Genomic DNA, 26787 nt, shown 5'->3' on the forward strand with positions numbered 1-26787 from the left:
CCCCCCCACCCCCCCCCCCCCCCCCCGACCTTGCCGCCCGCCATCGTGCAATAGTATGCAACACGAGTCCCCGGAGACTCAATGCTTTCTACTCTGACGTTTACTGGCTTAAATGTTTGTGCCTTGTGCATTTACATTAGTTTATAGCGCCTCGACACCCTTCGATACTTTCATGGGGATGTGTCGACGATGTGGAGGCGTTTGACCTTTAAGCGATCGCTTTGGTAATTTCGCGCAGAGGCGAGGCTTTCGAGTGTGCGAAAGAACATTTATCGCAAGGGTTGTCACGACGATTATCATTGGAAATAATTTGGATTTGTAGGTCGATTTATCTTATGAGATATTTGCAATGTCGCTTTTACCAATGTAAGTTTAGCGACTATTTTGAAGGATAAAAGTATCGTGGCGTTGAATAAATGCTCTAAAAAATATTTTCCCAAATACAAAGACCTGGTTGTGAATTTATCGAACAAACAATATGTATAAACTAATTTTAGATTAACATTGACATTATAATTAAACATTCGATAATTAATTTATTATTCTCCATGTATTTCTGATTTTTGTTGTGTGTTTGTGCTTGTGCGCGCGCGTTATTTACTGTTAATGTCAACTCAATTCTATGCGTTATCTTCAGCTTTTTCTTATTATTAAATTTATTGTTATGATATTCTGTGTTTTGAAGAATATATTTCAGAATATCGTATAAAATATTGATTGATGCGATTAAGCAGCTTATATCCTATCTGTGTCTTTTCAAGTGCAATTGGAAATGTTGTTTAACCGTTTTTTTCCTCTTTTTTCCTTTTCTTGTTCTTTTTTCTTTCGTCTCTTTTCTTTCCTTCTTTCTTTCATTTTCTTTTTTTTTCTTTTTTCTTTTTCTTGTATATTTATCCAAAGAGACTTTAATGCAGATAACAATTTGATTAATGCATACTTGGAAAATGTTAATAAAAGTAAGATATTATAATTATATTTTTTAACGAGAGTCACTATCTAAAATCTTATTCACATTTTACGCGCACGAAACTGAAAGATTCTTGAATACAATTTTTTTTTGTCTTTCCCATCGCCAAAGCGTTTTTAAAAGCCATTATTAATTTTTTCAAGTTTCACCGTAAATAAGTTATGGACCGATGGATGGAGCGTCTGTTCCTCGAGCCGCTAATGAATTTTTTTTTTTTTTTTTTCTATTCATCAATCGAAAAATCAAAGTATCGGGCTTCACTCGATAATTTCACTTTTCGGCCTACGTGATTAGTGTTGAAAAGCTTTTTGCGAAGGTTAGTTAAGTTAGCAGTCGGTGCCGTTTTCCTGCCGCCCTTCGCCTATCTTTATGTTATCGGCAATTGCAACGACCAAATAGCCACGAACGTACGCTTCCTACCAATTTTATCGCTCGTCAAGTTCTAGGCCAATCGTGTTACGTAATCATTAAATTGCACATATTTGTAACTTTTTCAATGACTCTATTAATCGGCGAATAAATCAAGCCTCGAAAGCCATTTAAGCGCTATTACGCGGTATAAAGGCTTTTCCTACGTAGCCAATATGTAAACAACACGAACAATTATTTTGTATTGTGTTCGATGACATTGAAATTGTTTAAGTACTTTTAATGAGCGTTGGAGAATAGCCGAATATCGCGGAGACTTAGCCCTGCTCGCTGAATTGACAAAAAAACAAAAAAAAGTAAAAAAAAAGGAACGTAAGTTAAGTTCAAATGTCAAGGGGCAAAAATTATTTAAACATTACTCCAAGAGCGAGACTCATTCCAAATGCCTTTAATTACAGACGTACTTAGTCGATGGACTTGCTCATGCACAAATATCCATTTCTGTGCGAATGAACATTTCAACGCAATAAATTAGCAAACATCCCTATGATTATTCGCGTGTATAATTTATAATGCGAAAAAAGATTTGAAAGCGTGCGATTAAAAGTAATTAAACTTTGTTAAATGAGGCAATTATATAAAGCGTTAAAGGAGGCCGATAAGCGCATCGCTGAGCATTATTATCCAAAGAGATGATAAAAGCGATCGGGCAAACGAATGTAATTCGTACGATCGTTTAAGTCATTCAGTTATTCGGTCATAGTTCATTCGGTCGGATAGAATGCGAGGGCCGGACGGCAGCAGGTGAAAAGACTCGGGGGAGCTCGCGAATGTAATACCACGATAAATTACACCAAAGTACACGCGTGCCAAATGGCCGTATCTTAATGATTAATGACAATTAGCAGCGTCCCGTTATGTAGTGGGCTGTCAGCACCGGGAGTCATCAACAGTGTCAAACGCTGCCTAATAACGCGCGCTATCCAAGTGCCCAGCTAATTACGTAGGGGTGGGGGGTATGGCGGTAGGAGGAGGAGAGGGTCGCGAGGCTTATCAGCGCTTGGCATTATCAGCGACTTGGCCCCGTGGATGGCGCATCGGTGGTACGTGTGTCTCGACTCGGATCCCAGTATCGTTGTCGTATTCACCGCGAGTGGAAGAGTCGCGTGTCGTCGAATCACCTCACTGCACGGCAGCCTTCCTCCGGACGCCGCAAGGCACCAATAAGACGGAGATCCAAGGTACGCGGATAGCTTCTGTTGATTGGGGTTTACCCCATTGGATGGTCGGTGAGCTTATCCGGTGGCTACGCAAGTTTCCTGATTTTTGTGTGCGCGACATTATATGACGCTCGTCGAGTGCTTTTCTTGCGCAATAGGTACTTGTGACTTTCCAGTAGGGGCTGCTTTGATGAAAGAATTTTTCAGCCGCGAAATGTTAATAGCCGTGTGCGGCATCCGATAATACACTTGATCATAAATATTTAAAAATTTAAAAGAAAAAGAAATAGCATGTTTCTCGATATTTGGTCTCCTGCATTACGTACGCATCGTACACAGAGCTAGAAAATTCAAAATGTAGAAAGAAATGTTTATAAAAGTCATGACGCCCCAACGCGATGTCAAATTATTTATTCCATTGAAATAAATAGATTGCGTTAAATTATTAAATTTGTGCAGAGCTTACACAACCATTGTAAATGCTGCTAATCACGTGTAAATGTATTAATTGTTATTTTTGTTAGATGAATAATCATGATGAATAAATGCTCATATAAATATGTGAAATTTTCTGTACTGATAAATAAATATAAATATAAATATAAATATGTATAGATATGTATAGATATGGCGAGATATATTATTGGAACAAGTTTCGAAAGTGAAATTTTGTATTTACCTAATATCGTAGACATCGTTATCGCGACGGGACAAAGCGCAAAATGTAAACAGAAATTATGCTTATTCCATGAGAATAATTAAGTAAATAGAGAGAGAGAGAGAGAGAGAGAGAGAGAGAGAGAGAGAAAGAGAGAGAGAGATCATTTTTGTTCCAAACTATTATCGATCTTTGCTCTGAATTCGAATTTAAAAAAAAAAAAAAAGAAAAAGATAAAAACGTATTCAAACTTTTGTAAGTGTGCACAAAAATTGAGGAAAATTGTATGTAAAGGGAATAGAACTAATACGCTCGTTTATTACGAATTTCTTCTTTTTTTTTGTTTTTTTTGTTTGTTTTTTTGTTTTTTTTTTTGTTTTTTTTTTTTGTTTTATCAGCAAAATTAGGAAAACGAGTAGTTCGACAGCCTGATATTTGACGTGCTAACAATGCTCACGCATAAAAATAAAATTATTAAATGACAATCTTGGAGTATACGAAAAATTCGTCGCTATCGAAGAATGTTTGATATTTTATATTATATTAGAAATTCTTAGATAGCCACACGTGATAATAATCTATTAATAGATTATCGAGAAGCTAAGAGAAAATGGGTCAATGAACAGATTAAGTGTTCATCGATTTTTAAGACACTGAATTCTAGCGAAATTCCTCGCGAGCATTCTGTAAAAGTAAGATAATAATGATTTTCTGTAATCCCCAGGGATTGGAATTAGTTTGCGCGCAGAAGTATAATGTGCAGAATTTAAGAATGAAAGAGCAGAGACAGCCTGGTAATATTGATAAAGACAAGCTTTGGAGGTGAGGATGATGAAGTCGGAGGGTCGTTAAGAGGAAGACGGTGGAAGCTGTAGGAAGTAAAGGTGCATCGAAAGTCAACTCGTCGGTAAAGTTCATCTGGCGTTGGTGGCGCGAAAGGCTCGCTAATAATTGTTAGAACAATATTGGATAATTGGATGGAAGAATGAAGTGATAAAGGCGGGGAAATGGACAGCGACGATTATTACTCCTCGGAGCACTCGTGGAAGCTTAAGCTACGGTTGATCAGTAGACACGTGCGCAAAATCCTAATTAACTGCGGCACTTTGCGCTTTAGGAGGCGACGTGCGGGCTATGTGCGATTTCGTACCGAGGAAGAGCAACGCATCAGGTTCCTATTATTATTCTTTTTATATTATGAAATCACTCGCTCTTGCTATTGGTGAATAATCACGTTGAAGCTTGCTAGTTGGCTTTTATCGAACGCCGACTGTCAATCCACAGTCTTGCCTTAGTTATTCAATTACGAGACTCACGTTTGAAAGGGACGACGGATATGTGTCCAATGCTTGACACGTTAATATGATAAAAGTAGATTTGACAAATGAGCAGAGTTACAATTAATTTACTCGTCTATAACGCTTGTGAGGCATTGATGGCCGAGGTTCATAGCAATTGGGCCAATTTTCGTCTTTGAAAATGCCAGTCGTTCGACAATTACTATTTGAATGTCCGGTGAAATTTGCAAAAAAAAATTAGAGATGAAGTTTTTTTTTTCTTCAAAATATTCGCGCAAAATCATTTAAAAGTATGGAGAGAAATTTTGTAGAATCGAGAGAAAATTTACTCAAATATTAGAAAATAAATAATCGGTAAAAGTCCTTGGATTTTTAAATTTTGCATCTGTCTTTTGAAAAATCTTATTTTTAAGAATTTAACAACAATTATAAAATACTTTGATTTTAGTATAAAATATATATTGATTCGGAAAGAGCTATAAACCTTTGTGTATATGGTAAATTTTAAGCGTCACTTAAATTTTTATATATCATTGGCTTGGAAGTAATTAAACTTGCGAGTAGAGACTTTGTAAATGGTATAAAAAATTTTAAAATATAAATGCCAATTAAATAATTTTATTATATAAGTAAAAGATATAGGAGCTTAATATTATAAACTCACATAGATAATTTGTACATTTACAACCAAAAGTATATGGCTATAAATTATTCTTTATACTAAATACTTAGACTTATAAAACGTAACTAAGCACTATTACAATTGAAAATATAAATTGTAAAAATACAATTACTGCATATATACAATAATAATAAAAAAAAAAAAAAATTATTTTTGTTTATATAATTAATTGTAAATTTTATTTATGTGCGCGCGTGTGCGTACTAATAAAATTTATCTTGATATTTTATAATACGTATAAAAATAATTTCGATAAAGAAAATTAAATGCCTCTCATGACAACTGTTTGTTATCAATGTTAGCGGAATTTGATTCATTCGAATCATCTAAAGGCATTTCAACGCCCATATTTTGCCATAATTTGCCACATACACATGCATTTACTTGGTCAATTTTTGCAATGCGTATTGCCTGCTCAATGCAATTGACGCAAAAGCTTCAATTATCACATAATGCGGGTGCGTTCAAGCTTCATGGCTTGAAGCTCAACTGTCCGAACGTCCAAGTCGTGCCAGCGGAAATCCATTCGCGGAAAAGCGACGGGAAGCCTTGGCATGATCGTAATTCGGATGGCCGCGAGCATTCGACGTAATATTAATCCTCGTGAGCATCCCTTAGATCGCTGGCGAGCCAAACCCCGGGCGTCTACGGCTGCCGAGTCGGCCGCGTCTCCCTCCTGGATTACGTCCGGGCCTGAATTTTGCACACCGAGTCCCACGATCAAAGTGCATTTATTACTCTGCCCGCGCGCGCGCGCGCGCGTCCCTGTGCCTTATCCGCTTGTCTGTTCTCGGTGGTGGATGCAGCAGGATGGCGAGAGACGAGTACGACCTTTCCACCAGGCTTACTCTCGCTTATGCCCCTTGATCGGATATTCGTCGACGGCGAGCAGGACAGTGTCGAAGGTATGTATTCCCGAATCCTTGTTTCCCCGGAATCGCGATGACCCCAGGTCGCTCGACTCACACGAAGAAAAGCCATAGTGGAGATGGCTCGGCGAAGTAGTTGATTGGTTAGACAACGCGAGTTTAAAATAATTAAACGTGAGGCCATTAAGACCGTGAAAGGCGGCTCCTTTGGGCACTAGATTGCTCGTGCACAATGATTGATCCTGTACGTAGTGAAGAATTAACGCTCGAGTAAAATTATCATTTACGAGAAGCTAATTTCTTTGTGCTTTGGGGCATCCATCATTCTAGCCATAAAAATGCTCTTCCTCATAATAATAAGGGCATATCGCAATCAATATTTTTATCTTTTAAGCAGTATTGCTTATAATAAGAGTAATACACGTATTATTTTAGAGTGAAAATTTGGATATTTTTCTACTAGCCAAAATTACCATTAAATTATGACTTGGATTTATCTAATATTATCTAAACATTGTTAACAAAACTTTTTTTTTGTATAATTAAAATATATTCGCATTCATTGAAAATCGAAGTGAAAATATCGGATGTGCGCTGTGTATTAAAAATATAATTTATAAAATTCTTGTGGCTTATTTTAGAGACTTGTACCGTTGAAAAAATATTGATTGAAGCAATGTTACAGCATTGATGGACAATCAAGTCTTATAAATAAATAAACAATCTCGCAACGTTTACCCTTATTTCTGCATTAAAATTTTTTTTTTTTTGTCATCTAATTAAATTTATCCGGATAAGATTACATGTGCTGATCGATTGTATCAAGTGCTTAAATATAATATAAATCAATATTTAGATTATTCAATGTATGAACGTTATTAATTAATTCGGGCTAGACCGTTGGACATAAAAAATTTAGAAAACAAATTTTTTTTTTAATATAAATTTAGTCGACTCTATAGTGATGAACGGACATATATTATGAAAAAAAAGTAGCATCAACCGTATTGCTATTTAATTTAGCCGTTATCTGTGGTAATAATTATTCACTTATTAATATAAAAAACAAATATTTGATCAAATACTATTTATTATTATATACATCGGTTAATGATGATATTTACCATCTTACTAGATAGTCATCAACTACGCTTTAATAATAAAAATCATACATAACAATCACGATGCTCTATTGAAATATAAGTTTTAGTAAAGAGAAAATAATATTTGAGCATTATTTTCAAATAAAATTCAGAGGCAAATAAAAAACAATATGAATGATGTTTATGCACATATACATAGTGACCCTAACGCACATACGCTGTTGTATGTTATTATAATATTATCTATATATATGTATGTATGATCCTTAAATTTTAGAATGAATTACGACATTCATAATTGGTAATTTTTATATAAAAATAAAGAATTAAGTACGTTAAATTGTACGTTTTGATTATTAATAGATACGATTCATAGGAACCAATATCCTATGTAATTTTGTACTTCGAAGCGAAGAAAAATGAATTTAAAACAATTTAAAGTATTGGATTAATAATAATTATAATAATTATGATATTGAAGATAAGAACAAAGATAATAATTATAACTACTTTTTATCTGAAATTTCTATTCAACGATCGTAATAATGATATATTTAAATAGAATTCGAAAAGATAAATAAAAATTATATGAATAATATAATGGGAAGCCCTAATAATGTTTACTATTATTTATTTACTATTCTCTCTTGATTAACGCAATTCTACAGTCGAACATGTCTACGATCACTAATTTAAAGTTTATTGTGTGATTCCCGTATCTGAGCACCCAGTAACGTTCGAATGATAGAAATTCCATAGACATTTATCCATTGTAGCGCTACACCTATGGGAGAGCAATAAACAGTACCGAGTGTCAAGCGCCAACGGTGAGCTCATCTACGTCGCTCTCGAGGAATCCGATGTATGCTCACGTTGCTGCTTAGGTAAGCATCGGGGCTGGAACTTCCACCTCCTCGATAAGCATCATCGAGAGATCTTCCGGCTAACTCGCTCGCTTAGATGCTCCAGCTGCTGCTTTCCCTGCTGTTTGCAGGTAAGATTTGCCCACCTCTAGAGACTCTTGGAACTCTTCTCCAAGAAGAATCGTTGCCCTTCTCAACGATCCACAATTATCTCTCAATGTTCTCCAGTGTTTGGTGAACAGTAAATTGTTGACGGTACTTGAGAGACTCTTACTCATATTCAAGACCTTGTAATCAATAGAAAGTACTGCCAATTACCTTTGTTGCTACAGACATTTAATATATACCGACACAGGCTTTACAAAAAAGTTTCTCTGTGTTTATTATTCTGAATATTATGTAACAACCGACACTACAGTCTGTAATATTCACTAGTACATTATTTATAATACATGCTCTACTCTGTGTAATTTATTTGAATTTAATGTTTTCAATCGATTTGATATATATATATATATATATATATATATATATATATATATATATATATATTTGTATATGTATATATTTAACTTCAATTTCATTTATCTTTAATTTACTTTAGGTAAGAGATAAGGAATCTTGATTTCATTTTCCGGAAGTAGTACTAGCGTTCCTAAAAACTTCAGATCCATGGAATTTTACTCAACCATATTATCTTTAGGAACATTATATTTTCATATAAAACAGTATTATTTTTATATTACTTGATCAAATGTCGTTATTGGACGTATAAAATGTTGTGTGTATAAAAGTAAAACTGAAATAAAGTAGAAACTCGTTTCTTTTATTAAAATCATATCTTGGATTAAATGAATATTTAAAAAGTCTAATGATAATAATAATGCATTAAATTTTTACCTAAATTTAATCATGTTAGTTGAATATTTTCATCGTTATTAATCGTAATACTCGGCCAATGATAAATTATTTGAATTATGCAAGCATCAAATTAATTTCAATTTTAATTGAATCTTCTAATAAAGATAAGAAATACATTTAGATATTTCACTATTAGATATAGTTTCTTTTTCCTTTCAATATTTTCGACGAGATTTTTAATGTATTAATCAACCTGATCATTTTTCATAGAATATTTTCAAGTTCGACATCGTTAAATAATCTTCCATTATGTAATTTGTAATATTATTAATGTTTTATTCTTTGTGAATAGCTTCTTATACGATTCTTGATTAATTTTTGTATTTAATTTTCCATTATAAATCTGAGCAAATTGATAAAATACTATGCCAAACGGTTAATCATTTTAATTATTTATTTAAGTATTAACAAAACTGTTATTAAAATAGATTAACAAACTATTATATTAATACATTTTTTGCATAGTATAAAATAAAAGACATAAAAGATTTAGTAAATATTCTTTTTCAATGCTGTTAGCGTACTTATATGAAATAAGTATTATTGAAAAAATTCATCATACCTTTACGTAACAATAACTTTTAATAATACTCATATTTGTCTGTCCGACATATAGAATATCGACAATGATCCGATAAAAAACATTTATATATATAATATATATATATATATATATATTAATTTTGGCTGTACATTAAAAAATAAGAATACTCCTGTAGCTTTTAACTATTATTTAATCAAATTTAATAATTATTATGCCATAATTTCAATACAATTTTAAACTTATCATGTTTTTTGGATTATTTTTATCTTTATAATGCATTATATAAATTATTCAATACATATAGGATAAAGAAATAAAAATCTGCTTTTAACATTTTATTTTTCATTAACACTCACTGCTAAAGTGGATGATTGACTTTTAATTTTTATCATAAATTTTATAACTAATGCATGAAATAAAAACCAAGGTACCTCAAATATAAAGTGTTTTACAACTAATAAAATACGTAATAAGATTAATAATATATATTTGCACATATATTAAAAATATATTGATAAGAAAATTGAAATAATATTTGTTTTAAAGATCTGTATGTTATTAGCATACATTGTATTATGTATAATTAATTAGCTTGACTAACATTTTAAATAAAAGCCAAAAAATTCTTCTTCATTTTGCTTCTTAAACATTTTATAAATCTTCGTGAAAAATCCATCGATTTACATTTACAATGCATTTTTAACTTTACATTCAATTGTATATTAAACTTTACAAATTACGAAGCTTTTTTCTTTCTTTCAGTAATCACTATTACAACATTTGTATGCATAATATGATCAAAATAGTTTTAAATTTCGAATTGAATAATCAAATTTTACAAATTACACGATCGATTAAACGTCCGATTGAATAACCAAGTAGAAAATGAAAGTTGTGGAGTTATTCAAACTCTAGTATTTGAAATATTTGTTTACAAATTGAAGTAAATTTTAATATTTCACAAGAACAAAAACTTTAGACAATATTGAATCTAAAAGAATTTCAAAGTACCATAAAAAACATAACACAATAACAGTTTTACATTTTCTATTTCCTTCTAATGCATTATTATTTTGTGTTTTTTTTGTTTTGTTTTTTTTTTTGTATGCGATAATGCAAATGCAAATGATTTATATAAATTTTCTACAAAAAAGCAAGTCATTATAAATTAATTTATTTAATCGAACGTAATGGATTATTCATTTAATGTATATTGATTTCAAATTTTGTTGTGAAATTACAAGTGAAAGTGTAATTTATTTTTAAAAGTTACAAATTGTCGATCGCTCTGATTGAATTCATTAAATTTTCATTGATTAAATCTATTTCTTAAAGATAAAAAATTTGTTAGAATTTTTACTTTTTAAGCTGTTATAAAATTGCTTAATAATAATATTTTAAACTTGAATTATTTATTTAAACTTAAATTTTTTTTTTTTTTTCATTTCAATTATAAAACTATTTATTGATTAATAGTATTAAAAATATATCAGATAGCATGGTGTATGGTTGTTTCTTTTTAATGACATATGATTGATATCAATAGTTAGTTTCGATTACTTTTTGACTAATTGAAAATTTCATTATCCAATACCAAGCTACACTTCTTAATTATTATTACAAATGAATATTTTGATTTAATTAATCAGAGAATTGCATTGTTTATGATGCAAGTGCATTTTCATTTACACAAACCCTACTGTCGACATAATCTTTCGTAAATCGATAGATTTCAAGAAAAACTTTCGAAGAGCATCTGTCTTTAAAGAATTTAAGTTTGTAAAAGATTTAATGCACGAGTATAATTAGTAAGGTTGACCCCCGTTAAATTACGCAGACGTACTAGATAAGACAGAGAAAAATAATATCAAGCATCAAAATCAATGAGCCATGGAAAAAGCTTACGAATGTTCTCTTTCTAGCGAATGACGATTCACGCGAACAACCAACTGCTGGGTTCGGTGAGGCAGAACTGCAACGCCTGGAGGCCCTCGTTCACGATCCTCGATTCCCTCGACTCGCCGGTACTCTACATCAAGGGTCCGATCACCTACTACTGCATCGGCAACGTGAATTTTCGCGTAAGGAAGACGAACCTTCTCCTCCTGTTCTCCGCCATTCCTCCAAGAGACGTTGAATGCTATGCTCGTGCACAAATCGCTAAGCGAGCAGCAACGAGTTTCGTCAATGTGGTTGGACACTTTGCTAACGAGAACAATCTCATGTGAACAATTTACTGCTGAATAGCGTTACAAGTCCCCAAATCCCGAATCGTACTTTCGGGAATTATTTGGATGCCGTGATCCAAAGCACAATGAATAATCATTGATAGTACGTATGATTTTGGATGAAGTTGAGTTGTTCGAGAAGCAGGCAAAGGCCAGTTAATTGGTAATCCTCGCGAGCCGATTTTACAAGCTTATGAATACAAAGCACTGCCGTTCGCAAATTTGTAAAATATAGTTTGTAATTGATGCGTAGGCTTGGCGCGGAATAACGATATTCAAATTTATTTCGCCTTATTACGCACCCGCTGAATGAGCAATACGTAGTAAGGGTACAGAGCTTTTATGGAAGTACATCGATAGTAGGGATTAAGCTCGTTGAAATATAAGTGAGCTCGGATAAAAGTAAATACCTATGCACCGCTGTATTAAGCTGTTAACACTTTTGTGCTTTTAATTTCTATGAACCAACCATTGCTTAACTCTTACAAAGTCTGCTTATTATCTATTTAATTTGAAAGTCTTTTTATATCTCTATTGTCTTCGCGAGTGAATTTTATCTTAATATTATCTTAATATAGATTTCTTATAGTCATCGAATATAGCGTTGTACACTTCCATTTTCTATCTTGCTTTATTATTATTATTAGAATTGTTTTTTTTTATTATTTTTTTTTTTATCGATACACCAGTCAATCGCATTTAGTTTTTAACGCTTTCTCGCGAATACGCGATTTTTTATTCGTCTAAATGTTGTGTGTCGTTCATTTTAGCAGATAAACTTTTTAAATTGGAAGAAATCTGTGCATCGCAGCGACAATCGTTCGCATAGTTTGAGCAGTATTTTTTCACGGTCGATGATGCCTTCTAGTTCTCATTAAAATATTAAGAGTATTTTAAGACTAATTTATTTATATTTCATATTTATACGAGATTATCTCGCATATCCATTATATGTTATTGCATTTATATAGGTAAGAGCGCGTCGAGAGCATAAGCGCTCGTTTTAATCTCAATATGCGTTCTGTTAGATGTAATTTTTTTTTTTTTTTTTTTTTTTTTTTTTTTTTTTCTATAAAATTATTGCAGAATTTTTAATTTCTTATCAATATTACATTTTTAAGATCTTTTCCCTTTCTTTTAGATAAAGTGTCTACTTTATTATCGGGCTATATTATAGCTTTAAGCCGTATAATCGAGCATCTTAATTAAAATGTTATCAATAAGCTAAATAGTAAATGCGCAATTAATTATCTGTTGCGGACTTGCATTCAAAACAAGTTTTGAAAAGAAACCTTTGCTGAGTCACATATTAAATAAAGCCGTATAAATTTTGTAACCTCTAGGAAGCTATTTTTCCTTACAATAAGTCATACAATAATTCGACTTTTCTTATTGTTTTCTCAAACATTAATTTCACTGTCGAATTTTCTTGCACACTCTATCCTATTTAATTGCAATATTTTTCCAAATTAATAATGCATGCTTCAATAATTTCCATTTATTCTTATTAATAGCTTAAGGATTGAGTATAATTACGGCTGGCATAGCAACGATGTGAAGTTAAATGAAAAAGGCAAAGGACGAACGAAAGATGATAAAATGATTTGCCGCTATGTTTTAAGATGATTTGTATCGAAAAAAAATTAAAAGTTGTCTAGGATTGTTTTTATAATGTTATTCAATATAAAACATATTTTAAATTAACAACATGTATTGTATAATAATTTGTTCTGAAATAACTATCAAGGCGATCGATACTATTGATATAAATGTGCGCTGTGAATTTTTGTTAAAATACAATCGAATCCTAGATTAACTATTTCCAACTATCTTTCTCAGTCACAATTTTCCAAACAGAATATCAGTTATCTGATTTAATACTCGGAAACGTAAGCGTACTCACTAATTTAAAGGATCAGTTTTGTTAAAAGGAACAGATAAATTACGGCTCAGAGGTATCCCAAGGTATAATTTGACAATTTTATAATATATATAGTATACGTGTTCGTAATATACATACATAAACGATTAAAAATATCTATTTTATTGCATTTTTATTTATAATCATCACATACTTAACATTCAGCATCTAAACTTTTCAATAATCATAAAAAAAATAAATAATTTTTTAGGAATTATCTTCATAATATTATAGACAATATAATTAAGGTTTAATTAAATTTAATTCAGTTATATTTACATTGAAAATTTGCATAATCAAATGTAAAAAGTTATTTTACAATTTATACAATAAATATAATTATATCGCATCTAAACATAATATTTTCAAAATTATTTATATATTTAGTAAAAATTTTTATTTTTTTCTTAATTATTAAAAATGATATTCTACCAAAGATATAGTTTTTCAAGAATCGCCAATTTATAATGAAAAATCTGATGCTATCACAAATGTAATTGTCATAAATAATAAGCCTACGTATTGATAAAAAACGTTATTCGCGGAAAAATGATATTTAACATAAACAAAAACTTAATGATCATTAAAATTCTATTACTGTTTTTTGTTTAATCGCATTCTAATGTTATTAAACAAATCTTGAGCTGAATTAACAAATTTTCCAATTTTATTGATCTTTGTATACTTAGGAAATGATTCGTTGCTAATTAGGGAAATCTTAATATATTTCAAGCAAATTTGTTTATTCAATAATACAGTTGCTATTAAAATGATATTTTATTTTCAAAAACTACTGTAGTATATTAATCTAACTTTCTTTCAATAAGACGGGAAAATTTGTGACGCAGCAGCAATTAGCGAACTAGAGAGAACAATTTCAAAAGTTTCAAATGACAATTATGAAGTTTCAACTTGGCAAATACATTGTTTTATTTTCTAAGTACAGTATTAAAGAAAAAAAAATTTGCTGAGCATTCAATGGAAAATTTATTAAAATATATTCAGATTTGATGAATATATGATTTACAATGTTCACCACGCTCACTATTCATTTTTTAAATATTTTTAAATAAAACGCAAATTATGTTTATTATTCAAATTGTAAAGACCAAATAGTTTTAATTATCGTTTAAATATATGCAAATAAATAAAGATTCTGAAATTTCTTCTTCTTCTAATGAATTTGAGAACATTTTTAAAAATTGTACGAATTTATTTTAAGAAATTTTATCATTGATCTTCTTATGACGATTAATTGATTATTATTAATGACTGTTGTTATGAAATTTTATTAATATAATAAAATAAGTTTTAAGGATCATGATAAAGAATATTATTATTAATAATGTAGTGGAATTTTATTTCGCCATAGTGCTAGGATAATTTAATTTATCATTATGGTACACTTTCTTCGAGATATGTTTAAAATTAAAGAAAAATATTAATTATGATTAATGTTAAATAATATAAATCTTAATAAACAAACTTCAATAATCGATTTAGCAAAAAATGTTATATTGCTAAACAAGGTATTTGAAATTAAAAAGAAATTATTATAGAAACGCAATATTTACAATTTGGATAAAAATAGATTTTTTGCATTGAAAATTATTATGCATTTATTAGAATAATTAGTTTAGTACAAAAAAGGAATGAAATAATGTTTACCCAGTACAACAAATTTGAAATTCTTAAAAAAAGGGATTCTATTTCCTATGCAAAAAACGAGTTTCCTCAAAATCTTTTCATTCTTGGTATAAATCATTAACAAATGTCAAAAGTAGCTTAATTCAAGTCAAATAAAAGAAATTATTATCTAAGTAAGTTGAAATTTGCACAATTTATGTAATGACAAAACTTTACAAAGATAAGTAAATTGCATAGTTGATAATTGAAGGTTAAATGTGATTTATGCATATGAAAAAAAAAAATAAAAAAAATAATATTAATTTGGTCAAATATTATTGTAGTAAAATGATAATAAAATTGAATGCAATTGGTTACATATAATATTTGAGCTTTTAATTTGACTTCAATAAGTCAATGAAATAAAAAATAACGATATATCTCTAATTATTAATATTAACTACAACATTTTGACAAATTAGTAAGTTAATTTTATATAGAATCGGTACATTATTCTTCATTCTTGATAAAAATCGGCTCTGTTGATCAATACCTTTTCACTCGAAACAATTTCTAATGATTTATAAACGCACGCGATAGCTGCATGTGTTGTCATCGTTCATAAAACTTATCAATTAGTAATATGTTATTTATGCACTGGTATTTTTTTGGAACAATAGATCCAAAAATTGTCCATGGGCTAAGATTATAACTGAAACGTGATAAGCAACATCATGAGCTTCTCAATTCACGAGTACATCATATCTTCGGGTAGTATCGTAATTTTAATGACGAGTGCGCTTAGCGTCTGATAAGAGGAAGCGATAAATATTGCCCGCCAGTGAAAGCCACGTAGATCATCTCTACCTCATCTATATTTCAGATAAGATCAACCGATAAGCAGCAGAGCATTGGCACGATAACGAAAAACTGGTCAGGCCTTGCAAAGCGATTTTTTAAAGAAGGCGATTCCTTTGGCATCAGCTTCCCCGTCGACCTTGATGTGAAAATCAAGGCCGTTCTCATCGGCGCCTGCTTCCTAATTGTGAGTGTAATGAGTTTTACGAACAGGCAAAGGCTGACGACAATGATGTCTGGCGTAATTTTGCTTCTTTCAGCTTAATTGCCATTTAAAATACGTCTATCTAGACTCAGTAGACTTGCGCGTGCGCGTACGCGAATCTGATGATAAATTTCAATTGAACTACGAATACATAAATTCATTGCTTTTTATCCGTCGTCAACTCAAAATCATACATTCATTTTTCTAATAAACGCAACAAAACAGAGAGAGAGAGAGAGAGAGAAAGAGAGAGAGAGAGAGAGAGAGGGAGAGAAGGAGATTTACTAGATAATTATGTTAATAGTTTTTTTTATTGCACTATTATTTGGTTACGAATATAAAGATTTAAATTTCATTATGATAATTACTTTTCATTCCATAACTTGATTAATTTTCCGGATCATTCAATTATTAAGGATATCATCCTTCGCTGATTTTTCACTCGAGGTTAATTATTTAAATACGGCCGTTAAATGTAATATTTGAACATTTTCTAGAAGTGAAATATTTTATATAAACATTCCTTATATCGATTAACAACATTAAATACTCTGGCAAATTATAACATTTTATAATATCAAATTAAAATGTTACTGCACCAATGGACATCGTTAGGAATATATTAGTTTTTCTTAAAATTTGATTTAAAAAAGTGTAATTTCATCTACGTTACTATAATAATATTTATACGTTACTATAATACTAATACTTTCTATCCTTTCGATTTTTATCCTTTCTATTCAATCGATAATGATCAAAACGAATAACTTTTCAAAATTATTGGTATGTATTATTAATAAATCTATTATAAAATATTCAATCGCAAAGGCGAGTTTTAATTTTATCATTAAAAATATTGTCACTTTAACATTTTTAGACCATTGTACAATAAATAATAAATAAATAAATAATAAAAAAAAAAGCTTTATTACGGTAGATATAATTAATTTGAAATGATTCTTTCCCATTGCCGAATATACAATAATTTTTACGTGTATTTTTAACATCTAAACATAAAATGAAAATCTATATTTAAACATATATCATCAAATATAAATTAGTTCACATATTTTGTCTGTGTGTAACCTAATATTTAAAATAATATTTTTAAAATAGCTTAATCGTAAGAAACAATATTCGTTTTACTCATTCAATTGTTTTTTCAGTCGTAATTAAAAACATTTGTTCTTAAAATGACGAAATCAAGCTTGCATATGATTAATAAATTAATAAATTTACATGCACAAAACAAATTAAATACATGACACGTTTTTTAAATATTTTGTAATTGAAATAACGATAAACTCCTAAAATTCAATTGAGAAAATTGAGAGATTCAAGTTATAAATCAGATTAGCTAATTCACACGATAGTCTAACGGCATTGATATACTTTTTCATCTTAATTAAACAATTATAATCAATATTCACTTTTATTATATTCATAGTAATATATTCTTAAATAAACATATACTAATAAAGATATTCGTATAAACAATTTCTTATAAACATAATGTTTCACAATGCAATAAAACTTCAATCGGTTAAAGCGACATATTTGATATAGAATAATTTATTGAATTTATATTATACTGAAATGATAAAAAGAAAGTTTTATATACTAGGAATCGAATTATATATTTCGATATATTTGCACTTAATTTAATTAACTTATTTTTGTAGCGGTAAAAAAATTTATTATAAATATTTTAGTTAAATACATAAAAATTTATATTTAATATTATAATAGATTTGAAATAGAAAAATTTTCTAACATTTTCATCGCTGGTAATAATCTTCAAAATATTATTCTAACTATGTCTTTATTATATGCATTAAATCACAAAATAAAATAGATTACAAAATAAAATGTATTAGCTACTGGGACGCGTACCTTTTCTCTGGGCCTCTGTCTATCTCTGTCTTTTTCCTCCGCTGTTCCTCTTAAACTTTCACACAGACATTTTATTCTTTCATATTACTTAGAATGCAACATGCAATGTATTTTATTTTTAATGAAATGCATTAATATTAATGTGTCAGAAAAACTCAATCATTTGCATGATCTTCATATATAATGAGAAAGTCAAAATCATCAATTTACATTGTAGCCATAATTATAGGTTAACATTTAACAACTTCGTCTGTTTCACACTTGCATATAAAGCTAATTAATCAATTTCTCACTGTATTAAAATGTAAATCCTGATCCTGATAATTACAGTGTCATCGTTCTCCACCATTCGATTAAATGTATAAATAAATAAAAGCGATAAATTTAAAATACAATATGTCGATGAGCTAAAGATTGAAAGCCTTAATTAAGTCAAGGCATATGTATTATTACATTATTATTATAATTCTTTCTATATTCACCTGCTTAATAATATATTATTAAAAATATCACATAATACTAATTATAATATAACGTGATAATCAAATTTTGTGTTTCAGGACTTTATATATTTCCAAGAACAATCAAACTTGAGGCGACTACAGGAATATTCTAACCGAAACATTTGAAAAATGGAATATCGAGCGATCGTTTAATCACAATCCCGTCCTCTGCGTGTTCACACACACGCACACGCACAATGAGAGAGGGAGAGAGAGAGAGAGAAAGATAGAGATAGAGAGTTGGCTGGATACATTTGCTCATGGAATAATTACATTTAAATTTTTTTTTTTTAAACAGGTTGGATTTATGTAATCGCGTTTTTATAATCCCAGCTGAGATTAAAAATTTTTTATATAATAATTTTAGCAATGAGACAGTTTCTTATTGTTCTCCTTTTAATCGTTGATTGAATTTCTGTTCTTATTTTACGAAAATATTAAATCATTTAAATAATTTAGACTTAACGTTGTTATATATGCGTTATGAAAGTTTTATATTTTATGCATTGTGTAGTTGTAAAGGAATATCAATATTTTATAAAATAAATCGACGTATCGTGTTTAATATAATGATAACTAATATTAAAATATAATGTTAAAAATGTTTAATTATAATAAAATAATTATATTAAAATAAAATAATTCTGTGAAAATATAGTATTTATGTATTTGACTAATTAAAGCAGCCTATATAACACTTTTTTTTTCAAAAAACTTTCTTTACGTATTTCTATTGCTCGAGGAGTACGTCAATTTTATTTATTACACAACTCTTTATTGTCATATATCAAATAGTATTATAACATTTATTTTGTCTTTTTCGATCCTATACAAAATAAATCTATATAAAAATAATGACAAACTTTGAATTGCAATAAATTTTCATTTAAAATAGATAGAATTTATTCAATAAAATATGTAGGATATACATTCATGAAATAGTGAGATATTCATAAGCTTTTATATTACAATGCCGTGGTAATTATTCAATATAATTGTATAATAGTTACAGCTATAATAATAAATTTAATGAAAATCAATGGTTGCCTGCCTGTAGAGTATTTTTTTTTATAGAAAACGTAAATTGAAATTGAATAATTTTTTATCATTAAAACGCATATAAATAGAAAAAAAACATTACTTCATTTATGCCTGTTTTTTCAAATGAAAAAATCATACATCAACTATGAACAATTTTAATAATAAATTAGAGTAATATTTTTTTATTTTTGATAATATACATTATAAAATGCTATTGATTTATTAATATGTCGAGGATTAATATAATTGAATACATTTGAATATAAATATAAAATTACATTATTTATTATTCATAATAACGAGCACAAAAGAGCTTGGTTTCTCCAATTATCTTAATTTGATGTATTAAAAAACAAAAACAAAAAAAAACAAAAAAAAAACAAAAAAAAAACAAAAAAAAAATTTTTTTAAAAATGGAGTATAACATTGTTGATGGTTTTAATAATGTATTAGGGAAATTAATAAATAAAGTAAATCCATAATTAAGGTGTAAGTTTTTTATTCGTGTTCTAATCTTGTATTTTTAATACATTTTTTGCTTTCTTCAAATAGATAATCGAATACTGCACAGCATTTCGCGCAATCTTTCACAATTTGCAAATTTTCACTTTTTTTTCATTTTCGCTCACTTGTTAAAAACGATCGAACACGTGTAGCTTGAATAATGACAATAAGCATAATAGAATTTACTTTAAAAAAAAAAAAAAAAAAACCTAGTTATTTATACACAAGAAAATACTGTTAATAAAAATTTTAAACATTCATATCAAATTCTTTTTTCACTATCACCGCTCATTCGAACTGGTTTTATTCTTTCTCGGATCTTCGATTTATTATCAAGTCTTTAAAAATTCAAATGAACAATGATAAAATCTTATAATCGGCTGTGCTTTTAATTTTTAATTTAAAATAGGTTTTCTTGTCACATCATTAAGTTACGTTGTTTTTTTTTTGTTTTTATTTTTTATAAAGCGCTTCACTTCACTGAGACGATCACAATAAAACATCGGGACAACACGAGTAACTATACGCATCACAATTCCAATATTTCAGCGCACAATTACAAATGTAATAACTAAATCGGAAAAATAATACGAACGAAAGGAACAAGTAGAATAATACTATAAACAATAAATGAAAAAGTGTAATTCATGTTGAAATATTATAGCTTGTAAATTTTATTCTAAATATTTATTGCTAATTAAGCAAACTTATGTTTCATTTGCTATATTAGGTATTGATTAACTTTGAACAATGAATTAAACGCAAAAATAAAGCGACGCGATGCCAGTGCGACGATAATACATAAAAGGAGAGAAAACGAAACCGATTAAATACTGAAAATTATAACATACAATAGTACAAGCGCTCTTGTTGAATCTTGTTCTTTTTCTCCTTTGGTTACTTTCATCACCTTTTCGCCTCCTATCCACGTTTCCCCGGAATATTACTAATATATCTCATGCAATACACGCTTATCAGTGAAATATAAGGAACTAAGTCACTTCAATTTTTTCATGTTTATACTTTGTTGCAATTGAAATGATTGAAAACAAATTGATAGTTCATATCATTTGAAAATAAATGATTCACTCATTAAGAGTTTGAATCATTACTTCTGCTATTATTGAACAATGTATACGATAATCAACGATAATTTGTAGCTACTCGATGAGCGTTTCTACGTAAGAAATACTTATCGAAGTTTAAAAAAATTCGCAACAAAAACATGTATTATATATACATATATATATATATATGTATACATATATATACACATTTTCCAACAAATTACTATTAATTGTTTTGTTTTTATTTTCATTTTTTATTAGTTTGAATCATTGTGTTAGCGGTTAAATCTTTTTAATCACGTATGCTTATTACATTAACATTTTATTAATTTCCGTATTTTACGCGTGTAAGTATTTGCTGATATTTTCTTGTTAATTTATTTTTATCTTGTGGATATACTATATTGGAGGAAAATAGGATGGGGTAGAAGGATGAACAGAGAGATAGAGAGTAAGTGAGTGAGTGTGTGAGAGAGAGTGAGGGGGGAAAGTTCTCGCTGCTCCAATAAGTAGGTGAGCACCTGCAACATAAAAGATCGTATTGGTTAAATTAAAAAGAAACTTATTTTTATAAATAATATAGCCAATCAATATGTATATAAATATTGATATTAATGCAAGTAATAAAATAATATTCTCCATCTTAAATTTATCTGTTAAAATATTATATACTTATATCATAAAAAAAATCCAATTCATTATGTTTTTCATAGTCTATAACAAATGCTAATGGTTGATTTCAAAGAATTTTACTCGATTTAACATTGTTTATAAAAGAATGTTAATTTGTGACAGGATTAAAGTAACGAAGAACAGCTTTTTCGAAAAAAATTTATATTTATAAAAGCATTTAAAATTAAATTGTAATTTTATAAATTTTTTAGTCAAAATTCTTGACAACGTATATTTAAAGTCATTTTATCGCTATTAACAATCATTTGTTAGCTATTCTTAAAATTTTTAATTGAAAATTTAATTTAAAATTATATGATTGTTAGAAGAATAATAAATGTAAATTAAAATAGAAGCACTTGTAGTAGTTAAATTATCCTTATAAACAATGTGATATTGAATTATAAATGTGCAATGAAATTTGTTTTGACAAATTAATACTTTATTCTATAAAGTTTGGCTATTTTTTTAAAAAAAAAAAAACTGCCTTTTTCTTCAAGAATTTATTTTAATTTATTTATCATTAATTTAATTTAGAGTCTGAAATATGCATGAAATTTATAATATTTCACAGATAAGATTATTTTAAAGATTGAAGATCCGTATAATTAAAACAATTATGGTCGATATAAAAGTATTTATTATTCGATTAAGAAAGTTAAAAATTCCAAAGATTATTTTATCGACAATTTAATAATAAAGAAATGTTTTGCACGTATTAGTATTATAGTCCGAATTGCTATAAATTACGATTCGCATTGTATATTTTTTCTATCTTTTTTAAATAATTGTTACAATTTTGTAATGTTGTTATTTCAATCTAAAGTCTCCAATTTGGTCTCGCAAGGAACATTCATTTCATTATAAAATTCAAATAATTAAAAATACGCGTTTTACTATAATTGCCAAAGCAGCATATTATTGTAAATTTAAGTTTTGTTGTCTATGCGCTTTTGCATTCATTTGCCCGACAATCGTTCACGATGAAAGCAATATTTATGATTGAAAATAATTTAGCACCTTCAATATCATTTCCATACAAAAGCAATATGTAAAAGTAATAAGTTACGGACACGGACAGATTTTGTTGGAAGCTGAAAGGCCAACTATCATCTTTACCAACCATTTAAAGCTCTTTTTCGATCTTGATAAGTTCGGCAATGCCATCGTGCATCTCCTTGACAGCTTGATACTCGGTAAGTCCCAGACGTCTCTTGTTGGAGATATCGTAGATGCCGCCTTCAGCCTCGGTATGTTCACCACGTGTACCACGTACCTAAAAATGACAATTGATCGACATAATTCAAAAAGTCATATTCCAAGCGATACTGTAGCGCATTGCTCTCTTATACTTTTAACGATAAATTCAAACTAACAATTTAAGACTTTGTCATTATCTATAAGATCAATCTTCGATTGAATGTAAAATTTGTTACTTGTTAATCCTTGGTAATTAAAAGCGACTTTTTATTTGTCGTAATATTTGAGAATATATTGTAATGATCATACTTAACGTATAATATAAATGGTAAGATCCAAGCAACTTTGAACAATGGAACAGTTTTTTTCACTTTCTTTTTCTTCTCTTTTTAGCAATATGTATTAATAGTTGTCTACTAACTAAGTAATTTTGTCATTAGTTAGGAATGGCATATGAAATCTTTTTTTTTCGTTAATTTTTCATCAAACAAGTTTAAAAAAATAAAAAAATAAAAAGAATCCTGTTCTAATAGTTTAAAAAGAGCATGATTTTGTTCAAAATTAAAATTCACCTTTGTAATTCCAAAGTAAATAAAACAAACATTCTTCTCAATGACGATAAGTACGTCATTTCAATCAAATTTCAAACAGTTTTGAAACTTTGCACATTTCAACCGACTAAATGAATAATACATCCTGATTATACGCAATTGTATTATTCGGCCTTGCTTTCCTAATTATTGGCAAACAGATCAAAGCATCAGTCTTTATTAACACGCGATATCGAAGGACACCAGTTTCGTGCAAAAATGGTAACAATTGCCCAGCATTGGATTGTTACATCCCCCCTCCCCCTCCCCCTCCACAACACGGATTATCAATACACGCTTTTGCCGATGTTAGGTACGCATTTAGAATGATCGAGACTTACCTGAAGGTTGAATTTGGAAGCAACCTCTTCGAGCTTCACCTTGTTCGCTGCGAGCTTGGGCACCTTGATGTGCACGGAAGCGCGGACTGTCGTACCCAGGTTTGTAGGGCAGAAGGTCAAGAAGCCAAGACGCTCATGATGGGAGAAGGGCAGCCTTTTCTCAATGTCATTAACAGCGCTCACCAAACGACGGTACACCTATAACCGTCATATTACGATAATGTAGCATTTACTTACAACTTCAATTGATTTGGCGTGTCTATCCAGGAATTAAACAACCCCCCCCCCACCCAGCCCCGATGATATGTTGGTTTATTTATCTCGATCGGGGAAGAATGGTTAAGCCGGGTATGTCGGTGTGTGCACTAACCTGTCCAAGATCACCACCCATCTGCATGGAAATGATGCGAAGATGGTCCTCCTCGTTGCACCAGACCAGGAAGGTCTTGGCATCGTTGTGAAAGATGCCACGTCCGGTGGGCCAGAAACGGCATGCATTGGCGGCCTGGAGGAAGCGGTCGCCCTCCTTGAAGAGGAAGTGGTCGTCGATAAGCTTCTGCTGCACGTCCTTGCTCATACCTGTGAGTGGGTAGAAGGTACCCTTGAGCTCGCCCTCGAGGCCAGAGAGAGTGCTCGACACCTTCTGCTCCATTTCCTTGTACTGGGCCTCGGTGAGGCAGGGATTAAATGGATAGCCCTGGAGGGAGCGTCCGCACCTCACACGGGTTGACACGATGAACTCCCCCTGAACAATAAGAGCAATGCCAAGGCAATTAAATATCGATATGCCTTCATTTTCTATTTGCGTTTATGCTTTATTACGTCGAACTGATCGTGAATTCGCGTCTATGTGAATCCATCTTGTGCGCGTAAACGTCGTTTACATAGGGGCATTGCCGACGCATTTCCATCGAAATTTACAGAAAAATTGCGGTTATTTACTTAAGCAGCAATTGCCAAATTATTATTAATCTGGCTTATGTCACATTCGTCTCGGCAATCGTCTGGCTAATAGTCATAATAAACGATCCAATTTTATTAAACATTCTTGTGACTCTAGTTTAACAGAATTATCCCGTTTTCACCTCGTTTTCTACAATATCCGCTGTTATAACGAGTTACTACAGTACATTCATAGAACAGTCAACTGGATGACGGACGAACTAATCTGCGTTTGAAATTAAACCAATTTTGAATAGGAAACGAGAAATAGTTATTACAAGCACTCAAAGTAGGTAGCCAGAGTAGTCGTCATAGTATAGCATAATCCGCGAATATAAATGCAGCGGGGTAAAGTGGCGTTGACAGAGAGCTGAAAAGCTCACCGTGGAAAATCATAATATACGCGGTAATAGTTTAGTGTAGGTGAAAGGGGGCAAACTATTCGGTATCAAGTATAATTGCAAATGAGAGGATGAATAAGAGGGACTAGAGAAAAAAAATAGGCTGGAATGAAAAAGTGTGGTAATGGTAGGTAGCAGCTTACAGATGGATCGAGATTGCCGAGAGTGTCGACATCGCCGAAGTCCTTTGGTGGATGCTTGTCGGTCTTCTTGAATCCACGATGATAGTCCTCGATGATGGGATCGAAGAGGTCTGCAAAGAGGGTGTACGACTCGGCGTCCGGCGCGTAGATGCCAACACCGGAGTCGGGATTTTCGATACCGGATTGGATGACGTCGAGGAGGGATGAATCGAAGGACGTTTTCTTGGTCTTGAGGGCGTCGAATACCTCCTTGGTTAAGTATTTCTTCAACAGGGACTTGCTGTCCGAGGAGGAGAGCTTGTTGAAGCCAGCCTCGAGCTTGTCCAATACTGCCTGGTCAACCATTCCGCCTTTTTTTCTGAAACAGCCCAATTTTTCAGCGGCCCGATTAGTCTTCGTAGTTGCATTTGTAAATAGGTTTGATTGTACTTGTCGACTATTTGAATATTTCATTATTTAATTTGTTTCTATATTCATAATGGACGATGTCATCCATAACAACAACAACAACAAAATATATATATATATATATATATATATATATATATATATATATATATTAAAACGGCAAGAGTACTCGAATAATATTATCTAAAAATAATTAAATTACAATAGAGAATGTTTCATTTTATCGCAATATCAATTGCGCAAAGTTAAGATCGAACAATTAAAATATATTAGTTATTAAATTAACTCTTTTAAATAACTCTTATGTATAAACTTTTATATAACAATCATACGATGGAAAATTATATTTGATCAACGTCTTAATTATACGAGAGTTGCTAAACCTAGAAGTCAGGTGCAAGTGTAAATAATAAATAATAAAATGTTATTATCATTGTAGCAATTAGCACTTAAATTACATAATACATAAAATTATTCTTGACACTGGAAATTTTTCTAGTCACTACAAGGAAAGTTATATTTTAATAAAATTTTTATTTATAGTTTAATATGTAATATTAATACACGTAAGAAATAAATATTTATACACTTTTTTAATAATAATAATACCTTAGCACTGATAAATACACAAAAAGTAAATTATAATTTTCAATGGTAATTTTCAATACAACGACAATTAATTGGTACATATAATACAAAATTGAGTTAACTAATCACTAAATAATATAGGCACATTATCTAATACACTCA

At 30.1% G+C, this 26787-nt stretch overlaps 2 protein-coding genes across 3 annotated transcripts in view; one reads left to right on the forward strand and one right to left on the reverse strand.

The window, feature by feature from the left end:
* Nucleotides 1–18901, forward strand: part of LOC105367945 (phospholipid scramblase 1) — a 48551-nt gene extending 29650 nt beyond the window's left edge. The window contains exons 3-7 of the mRNA XM_011506810.1: nt 6001–6099; nt 7943–8160; nt 11417–11575; nt 16153–16314; nt 18786–18901. Coding sequence (XP_011505112.1) covers nt 6001–6099; nt 7943–8160; nt 11417–11575; nt 16153–16314; nt 18786–18854 — 707 coding nt within the window. The 3' untranslated portion in view covers nt 18855–18901. The remainder of the gene's footprint in view (nt 1–6000; nt 6100–7942; nt 8161–11416; nt 11576–16152; nt 16315–18785) is intronic.
* Nucleotides 18902–23097: 4196 nt separating this feature from the next.
* Argk1 (Arginine kinase 1) overlaps nt 23098–26787 on the reverse strand; it is a 30355-nt gene continuing 26665 nt past the window's right edge. For both annotated transcript variants that reach the window (XM_011506812.1, XM_011506811.1), the window contains exons 2-5: nt 25630–25987; nt 24514–24888; nt 24144–24341; nt 23098–23288 (exon numbers count right to left, since the gene is read on the reverse strand). In XM_011506812.1, the coding sequence (XP_011505114.1) occupies nt 23139–23288; nt 24144–24341; nt 24514–24888; nt 25630–25974 (1068 nt within the window). In that variant the 5' untranslated portion in view covers nt 25975–25987 and the 3' untranslated portion in view covers nt 23098–23138. The remainder of the gene's footprint in view (nt 23289–24143; nt 24342–24513; nt 24889–25629; nt 25988–26787) is intronic.

This window comes from Ceratosolen solmsi, unplaced genomic scaffold, assembly GCF_000503995.2.
Source record: "Ceratosolen solmsi marchali unplaced genomic scaffold, CerSol_1.0 scaffold6, whole genome shotgun sequence".
Classification (NCBI taxonomy): domain Eukaryota; kingdom Metazoa; phylum Arthropoda; class Insecta; order Hymenoptera; family Agaonidae; genus Ceratosolen; species Ceratosolen solmsi.